Source organism: Crocodylus porosus, unplaced genomic scaffold (assembly GCF_001723895.1).
Source record: "Crocodylus porosus isolate Cpor-Errol unplaced genomic scaffold, CroPor_comp1, whole genome shotgun sequence".
Lineage (NCBI taxonomy): Eukaryota > Metazoa > Chordata > Crocodylia > Crocodylidae > Crocodylus > Crocodylus porosus.
The window spans coordinates 21,404,633-21,414,230 of NW_017728910.1; the positions used below are offsets into that span (position 1 = coordinate 21,404,633).

Here is a 9,598-nt window from a genome sequence, read left to right on the forward strand (position 1 = left end):
GTGGATGCTTTACCCCAAAGTTTGGTGTCATCGGCGAACTTGGCCAGTCCACTCCTGACTCCAATGTCCACATCGTTAATGAAGATGTTGAACAGTATGGGTCCCAGGACAGAGCCTTGAGGGTGGGGTCCCTCACTAACCAGTTTAGTTGGTTTTGAGTTAGAATAAAACACATTAAATGTTCATTGAATTAAAATTCAATTAAAAATGTCCAATTTGGGGGCTGTGATTGCTGGAATGAACTCTCTCTCCCCCTTGTTATAGTATGTTTAGTGTTTCTGCTTTGAAAACTTGAGAGTTCTCTCATTTGAATAGTTCTAGGATGGTTTGGTCCATTTTTCTCTTGCATTTCACTTCTCCCTGATTTTTTTTTCTTTGTTCCCCCCAGGGTGTTTTTGCCCAGAGATCTTCATCTTGCATAAATCATGCACAAAGCACCATCTCTGGAATACATCCAGGTCTTGGAAAAATCAAAAAGCAGCATTAACAAAGATTGCATCTGTTTGAAGTCTCTGACATGGTTCTGCAGAGCACTAGCAGTCCTGGTTATATCCCATGAGAACATCTGGTTTGGTTGATCTTGTTAAAAACAATCCAGAGCTGCAGGAAATACTTACAAGGAATCCTCAATCCACCCAAAATCTTTCCAGCACCAGGCTGCCTTACAAACCATTGCTGAAGGCCCCATTGAAGCCCATGAATCTGCCAGGGAATCTTGTTCTAATTTCAGCTGAACCTGGTGCTGATCAAACTCATGCAATATTCATACGGCCAGATGGTTCTTGCACAAAACCAGACTCTGGTCTTTTATGTTTGGTTTGCTTTGATATATTTGAGATTGTACATGCCCCAAATCTCCACCTGCATCTAAATGGATTGAAGATGCTGAAAACAAGAAGGTTTAAATTCTAGTTCACCTCTATGGTGCTTAAATGAGATCCTATTCTACCCTCTTCCACTCCATGAAAAACCACGCTTGGGGCTTCAGTTACCTGGATATGTTGGAGGAATTCATCGGTGCATGATAAACGCTCTCGGTGATTCTTTGGTGTAGCTGGCTTGCTTCTGTCAGAGAGAAAGAAAAAATAGCTCCAAATTGCACTTGTCATTTCCCTTCAGCCCCTCCATAAAGGACAGTGGAAAGGAAACCTGGGCCTGGGCTCTCCGCATAGCTAAAGGCGGCTCCAAACCAGATCCCTGGAACCAAACACCCTTGAAACCCAGGAGGGGTCCCATGTGCAGCAGAGATGAAAGTCATCAAAGCCAAATGAAAGGTACCACATTATGGGAGCCTTGGTCTCACTACTGGGTTAGGAAAGCCATGATATCTTTGTTGACTTTGGAACATACTAGTAAATCAGATTGCAAGAGTTTCTGCCCTGGGGCCAGGCTTGGGCTGGCAAGACAGGACCAATCTTCACCAAGTCTTTTGTGCATGGGGTGCTGGAGAAAAAAATCCCTTTGGGAATGTATTGGGCTGAATTGTTGCTGAAGTCATACCCCATTTGATCCTAGAAGGGAGTGCAAGCCCATGGATCAGGCAGGGATTTTAGAAGTCAGGAGTGATGCTTTATTTCTAATCGGTGCCACAGACCTGTGCCATCTCAGACAAATCGCATAAGCTCTGTGTCTTAAGTGATAAACCCTATTTATCCCATACCTTTGGTCCCCTCACTTATCTTCTGCCCATCTCTACTGGTTACTGCCAGTAGCCTAAAATTCTGGGCAGTTTCTAACAGTTTCAATTACAAAATGTCAGACAGAGGGGAAAAAAATGTCCTTCTCTCTCCCCAGATTACACTGGTGTGAAGCATGGGTTGAAAAATCTCTAGTCCCGGACCAGAAACATGTTGAATGTCTCATGGAACGAGACATTAGAAAAATAAAAACAAAGGTTAAATTAACACTGAACACAATTTTTATTTTTTGGCCCCAAATCTTGCCAGAGGGAGCACTGAATTCAGGGGATCACGGCATAAGGGAAAACTATCTTAGGATATTTTTAGAGTTTGAGTAATGCATTGTGTAGGAATCCTTTTTTCCTCTCTCTGAGTGCCACACAGTGGGACTCACAGTGAATGAAGCAGCCTGGCTTTTCAGGCAGAGAGAAGGGACCACAATACACAAAACGCTGCCAACGATGCCTATTTTTAAAACCTCTACATGAGGTCACCCTGTCTTTTCTATAAGATCTGTGGCACTTACAGAGTGCCTGATGGGTCATGTACTATAATGGTGTTACTGGCAATCACATGGATAGCCTGCATGCCTCACTCGTGGCTTCCCCAACCCAGCCTCTCAGAGCTTCCCTGCAAAACTCCTTTTCACTTCTGAGCTCATCCACGGAGCTGAGACTAAAAATATTTCCATTTTGGTGAATCAAACCAGAGGATCCCTTGTGGTCTTACCCTCCCCCTGGAAGTGGGTCTGCTGGCTTTCCAGTTCTCTCTTTCACAAGAAAAGCAAAGGAAATGCTGGGCCGCCCATTCATTAACCACATGGAGCAGCTCTGTGGCTTTCCTGACATGCTGTAGGTTGTCATTTGACCCTGCCAGCTGCTCTTGAAGATGTCACAAATCGGGGCTGCCACCGGTGTGTGCTTCCCCGGGCTTTCTGAAACAGAACGTTATCACCGCCTCTCTCTGCTCCAGCACATAGAAGTCACTTCCACATAGCCATTAGCCAACACCTCCTGCATCGTCTGATGACAAGCCAGTTTGAGCTATTCCTGTGGCACGATGCTCAGGAGGGGCTTAAATAGCCATATAGCATCCTGGCTGCTGATGGCACTGCTGCATTTTGGCAAGGCCCTGCAGAAACATCCTCCCCATCAGTGAGTGATGCATGGGACAAACAAGGAGTCCCCACTATGCACTGCCCTTGTCATGGGTACTCCACTGCCATAGTGGAAGTGGAGTAGCCACTTGTGTGACACTGTCTGGGTTGTTCCAGGATGTGTGCTATTGTTCTAACCCAGAAGGATGGTGCAAAAATGAGCAAGGGTACCAGGCTGCCAGTATTGCTGGTACCCCCTACACCAGCATGCCCCCCACAGACACCCAGTTAGATGTCTGAGTGCTGCTCTGTTGATCAGGGTCAGGTGCACCCTCTGCTTTTCACAGTCACCTAAGCCGTCCCATATTGGCCTTCTCACTGCAGTGCAGAGATCTGACGCTGCTTTTTTTTTTTTTGGCCAAGTAGGATTAGTTAGGACTCTGCCAACCAGGGTCAACTGCAGCCACAAAGCATCTGACTAAATTGCATTTTTCAGCAAAAGAGGTTTTGCCCTAATTATTTTTTTAACTGACTATCCTTTTTTTTACCCATTTTATTTTTTGCTTAATTTTATCCTGTTGCTATGGCATGTTGAATTGGAGATAAACAGGATAGACTGTCAGGGAGAAACCAATAATATCTCATTGTGCAAGCTGCATTACATAGTCACAAGGTTTAATGAAAATACTTAAAAATAAGTACTAAATACATATCTACAAACACACATTACACATGTGATGTGTAGCTAGATACACACACGTGTATATATACATACATGTGTGTGTGCACATACACACAGACATATAGAGAACATCTACACAAGATGTGAACTGCAGAGCTGCCTAATTAGCTTCACAGTAAATGTCTCAGTGTCTACATATGTGGCCCAATTGGGCTGCAGTAAACTAAAACCCCACAGCGGGTGTGTCTACACATGCCTCTTTTAACAGGCTTAGCCTAAAAGGAAAAAAAAAAAAAATCACCATTTTATGGCACATTAAGGGTGTATGTCTACACATGCATACCCTAATGCACCTTAAAAATGGTGATTTAAGGCTGTGTGAGCCCAAGTTTGATACTGCATAAAGCAGGTATCAAATTTAGGCACTAATAGCTAAGTCACAGTGCACATGTAGATTCATTAATGAGCACCAACGTGGTGTGCGTCAATGGATGTACACATACGCTAATGCGCATTAGCACATCTGCATGTGCGCTAATGCGACTTAGGTATTCGCACCTAAATTGAATGCCCTTAGCACATCCACATGTAGATGCACACTTAAGTCACCTTAATGAGCCTTAAGCAGAAGTGCATTAAGTTTAGGTGTGTGTAAATACATGTGTAGACATGCCCAGCAGGTTAGTACTTGTAAATATAAGCACTGTCCTCCTGTGGAGTTTACATGCGCAGCAGTGCACATGTAGAAACTTAGGCAGTTGGCTGGGGCACAAGGGTGCTTCAGTGCAAGGGCTGCCTGCCAGCTAGCCTCGCACTGGAGCACGCTCGTGCCCAGCCAAGCCCTCTGCAGCACACTGAGCCAAGAAGGAGCAGCCCCACCCAGGCTGGCAGATTGACCCCAGAGTCCCCTGCCAGCTGGGGCTGTTCCAACCCAGCTCAACATGTTGCCGTCCTGGGTGCATGTTCAAATGGTGTGTCCAGAAGCCATAACTGCATGTGTACACACATATAAGTTCATGCCATTATAAGATGGGTTAAACCTCACAGAGCAGCGAATGTAACTACTTCCCTTTAATGAAGAAGATCATTCAGCAGATAGCTGAAAGAATAGCAGTCTCCAAACCCAAAGCACAGGCACTGTAAGCCATGCTTCTGTGCCTAAGGTTAACCTATGTAGCAATGACAAGCTGCAAAGTGTGGCTTAGCAGCAGAGCCTGTGCCTGAGTGACCAGTGTGAATCTTTGCTGATGTAGCAACTAATTTAGCCAAGTAGTGTCATCAACGCATTTAACAAAATATAATTAAACAATATATTATATTATGGATCTCTTACAATATTAGACGTAGTGTGTAACCAAATATAGTCAATGTTATTTTGCTATACTAAATCTATTTTTATTAAAATGTTTAGATGATTTGTAGAAACAAAGCAGCCTTGTCAGAGAAGACCATAAACTAGAGGAAAGTAGTAACAGGTCAGTGTTAAGAAAAGGGGATAAGACCTCCCTTTGTACTTTCCCAAGCCCTCCTAGCTGACAAGAGATCTAGTTCAAGCCGGTTCTAAGTGTTTCAGTGAAACAAAGAAATTTAAATAAAGCCAATCTGAGACTATTTATGAAAATATGAAAGTCAGTCAGTTATAAATATAGGCCAAGGCTAAAAAACAACCAAACCCAAACCTTCAGACTTCTTGGAAGCTCAGTGAACCAATGCAAGTCCCAAGGGGAACAGAAAACCCTAGCCAGTGGACCGGTTTCTTCCCTGAATTGAAAGCTATGTAAGCACTGTCTTTACTGATACAAAAATAAATAAATAAATAAAAACCAAAAGGAAAAAAGAAAAAGAAAAGAAAAAGGTCTGCTATTGCATATCCTAATAAAAACTGTGACTGGAGTGGTCTCACTAATCAATCAGTCCCTCCCCACCACACCGTTAAAACTTAGTATAACAACTGGTGTAACAGCACTTCTCCACTCAAACCAAGGACACACATGACTACTTGGGAATCTGAGCTGTGGGAGCAGAGGGGCTGCGCAGACCATGGGCGGGGGGTGGTCCATTCAGATGGAGAAGCAGTGACAGGGTATGGAAACAGACTGAGAAAAGCCCCTGAACTATCTATCACTCAGGAGATGTCTGGAGAATGGGTGCTGCTTGTCAGAGGTGCAGCTCTAAGCAGGGAAACTGTCCCTGGTAGCTTGAATCCCTCCGTCTTCAAGGAGGCAGGGCTCTGTGCATCTTTGCATGTAACTAGAGCTGCATCAAAAGAACCTGACTCCACTGCCAATTCCTCCTTCCACCTGAAACAGCCAGGAGTGTGCCTAGACTCCTAACGGCCCCCAGCAAACTTTTAGTCTCTGGCTCCCCTTTGCCAGAGATCATGATAATAATCATCATCATCATCATCATCATCAAAAATTACCATTTTTGGGCCCCATTTCTGTCCAGGCCCTGAGCAGCCACCCAGTTTGCCTATGCCTGTGTCTAACCCTGGGGACAGTCTACAAGGTCTTATATTTTGGCTAGAAGCTTAGGTCGCCAGAGAGTAACAATATCTTAGGTACTTCTACAGCCGCATTACTGCAGTAGCCAAGCACCTTGCCATTTTTAATGCAATTGTCCTCACAATCTCCCACTTGGGATGTGGATTGCTACTTTTTACATTTATGCCGAGACAGAGAGACTAAGGGTTAAACGGTGCACTACCAAGAGTGACTAGAAATAACGGTCAGAAGCTGGCAGAGGGTAAATTCAGATTAGATATCAGGAGGTGCTACTTCACAGTTAGGGCGGCTAGGATCAGGAACCAACTTCCAAGTGAAGTGGTGCTGGCTCCTACCCTGGGGGTCTTTAAGACAAGCTTGACAATCACCTAGCTGGGGCTGTTTGACCCCAGTACTCTTTCCTGCCATGGCAGGGGGTCGGACTTGATGATCTGCTCAGGTCCCTTCCGACCCTACTGACTATGAAACCCCAAATTCATTTTGCACAACCAGGGCACATGCACTGCAGAACTGCAGTTTGGACACTAACACATGGTTTGAGATTTTATTTCATCGTGTGGCAAAACAGAATCACTGTGTGCATGAACCTTTTGGGGGGGTGGGGAAGGGAAGAAGGGGGCCCTCCCACCTTTTAACCCAAGAGCCAGTGCAGGGTACTTGCCAGGGGGCAGAAGACCTTGGTTCTAGATACCCCTTACCCACCATGGGTGTGAACCGCCTTCTCAGCAAAGTGCTCCAAGCACGAGGCAGCGAAGTATTGGTCAGACTTCTTTCCAGCCCTCCTCGAGCTGGCCCATTGCATCTTGCCCAATTCATGGATAAAAGCACTAGGAAAGTTTCTACCCCATTAGGAACAAGGACCCAGGCTAGAACCCAACTCACTGATCCACACACTGTCTGACTTTGTTTGCTTTCTCCCAGCCTCATAGCTTTCCCTCTCTTGGCTACTCAAGTTACTGGGTTCTCTTCTTCCCTTGCTGTTTATTCTGTGACTGAAATTGCAGGACTTACCTAGCCTTATGCATGCATATCCTATGTTACTGCACAGCCCCACTAAGCATACTTAATGGGCACACACAGAGCTAAATGAGAGATTTTGCAGAAATGCTGAGAATTGCAGTTTTGCGGCTGCCTATGTGCCATTTGGATGACTAAAGCCATGTAGGATTTAGCCCCAAAAGACTTGCTTAAGGTCATACAAGTCTGTGGTAGAGCAGGAAACCGAACCTGGGTGTCCTGGGATCCAAGGCGGGCACCCAAATTATTGTACCATCCTTCCTCTCCTCACAGGACAGGTCCTTCACCATTTCAAACATGCCCAAATGCAATAATGTATTTCACTTAAAAAAATTATTTTGAACCTTGATCTTGCTGACTGCATGGGCACAAATCCATTTAGTAATTCATCTCTCCCTATTGCTGAATACTGGGTAAAGGGTGAGTTCAGCATCACACACTCACTCTGTGTCCTACCTCTGCATGCTTCCAGCTGGCCTGTTAGGACCTTCCGAATCTCAGAAACCCAGATGTTTTTCAGCTCAACAGAAGATGCCTGTAAACACAGGAGACACACAAAGTAGGTTTAATCAAGGAGGCTGATGATCCTGTGATGGCGTTAGACAGAATTTGTTTTTAGTTTTGCCTTGGAATAACCCCTCTAACCAGGACTGGATAAAGAAAAAAAACCAAAACAAGCAGAAGGGCATTTTTCAAAGTGAAAAATGTTAATCATACTGAAAAAGAACAATGGGAACTTCAAGATCCAATCTGGCCGCCCAAGACATTTTCCACGCTATTGTTTTCTTTTTTTATCCACGCTAAAGTCCTGACAATTTCCTCTAAGATAAACTTAGTGTTCCAAAGGCACAGGAAGAGAGAGGCTCCCCATTCCATTTGTTGTTTGATTCAATTTACATTTTGTTAAATGAGTTTATTTTGAGGAAAGGAATAACATTAGAATTGCTGTCCAGTTTCTTCTCCCACTACCAGACCAGTACAACCAGAAATCACACCCTTGTTGGAGAGAACACCAGTGGGAAAGAAGTCATAGGAAAGCATGAGCCTCACCTGAATGATATAGACCTCCTCCCTGCCATTATACCAGATCTCAAACTTCTTGTTATCACCCTTTACATTCTCCGTGATGCCGACGGTACTCATCTGTTTCAACATTAAAAAAAGAGAACTGTCAAATTTGGAAAGTGTTGGTTTTTTGTTTTTTTTTAATCAATTCCCAGCATGCTGTCTCTTGGATAACTTTTGAGAATGTATAAAATACCAATAGGCTCCAGTTTTGTTTTGTTTTTTTTAAATCATTGTAATCATCTCTGTATCTATTTGCCTGTTGATATTTTGCTGTAACAAAATCCAGACAACACTGAGAAGCAATGCATTTGTTATAAAGTGCTGATTTAACAATTTCTCTTCAATACATTTTTAGCTCAAGTTATCATTTGAGTTTTCCCCCCCGACCTATATTAAGGCAGGTTACATGAAACAGTGGAAAGCGAGGCCATATTTTAAGACATATACACACAAGAGGAAGACGGTTAGAGTTGAGTGTTCAATAATTCTGTATTTCCCTATTTATGCACACTTGGTTGCTAAACAATAATGCTAGATTGTTGCCTACAATGAGGGTGATTCCTTGTACCTTACAGCATAGCATGTAATGCAAAATTCATGGTTCCTCACCCCTGAGCTACAGCACGTAGACAGAATCTGCTGTACAGAAGACACCTTCCCATTAGAGTTTATCAGATTTTTTTTTTTGAAAACTTTATTCATCAGAAAATGCTGTTTGAACAAAGATGAAGCTTTTTTGCTAAACCATACCATCTTCCGTGGCATTTCCTGCAAAAGTTTTCAAAATTAAAATTTGAAATGCTTATACAAATTCAAATGTTTTCATGGGAAACCGTTAGTGACACTATTTCAGAATTTTACATTTTGGTCTTCCACGTTTAATAATATTTTTACTTGATTTCATGACCTGTTAGTAGGACAGTGGTAAGTCATGCATAATATGCACATAATACGATTCAAAAAGAAAACTGACTTCAAGATGTCAACTTGTCCGGCTCTACCGTCTACACCCAGACGCAAAGAGCACCAGTTGGCATTCTTTCAAATACAGTACACTCTGCACACCAAGATTATAAATCATCTATTGTCTGACAAGGATAGTAGATACGTTTCATGCACAGCAGGGAAGACAAAGGATTATAAATATATTTAAAAACAAGTAAAATACATTTTTCCATGCATTTGGGCACTAGCAAAGCTACACGTTATATATATGTATGGTTTCTATTGCTGTAACATCTTTGTGACCCAATCATGGTCCAGGGTCATACTGTGCTCTGCAAACATGTAAGAGAGAGGGGATCCCTGCCCCAAAGTACTCAGACCTAAGTAACAATTTGAGCATATTCCTGTTAGATATTTTTCATATTCTAAAAATGCCTCTGGGTCTCAACTGAAATCAGTGCCCAGCTGTGGGAAGTAGTGTGCAAACACACTTGGGAGATAGCGCCAGCCATACAGAGTGTAGTGTCTGACACAGCGGTTCTCAGTCTTTTTTCATAGTTTCATAGTTTCTAGGGTCGGAAGAGACCTGAGCAGATCATCTAGTCCG

At 43.3% G+C, this 9,598-nt stretch overlaps 1 protein-coding gene across 1 annotated transcript in view; it reads right to left on the reverse strand.

Moving 5' to 3' along the window:
• Positions 1–9,598, reverse strand: part of MCF2L2 (MCF.2 cell line derived transforming sequence-like 2) — a 268,026-nt gene that overhangs the window by 33,279 nt on the left and 225,149 nt on the right. The window contains 3 exon segments of the mRNA XM_019532786.1: positions 993–1,065; positions 7,435–7,513; positions 8,029–8,121. Of these exon segments, the coding sequence (XP_019388331.1) occupies positions 993–1,065; positions 7,435–7,513; positions 8,029–8,121 (245 nt within the window).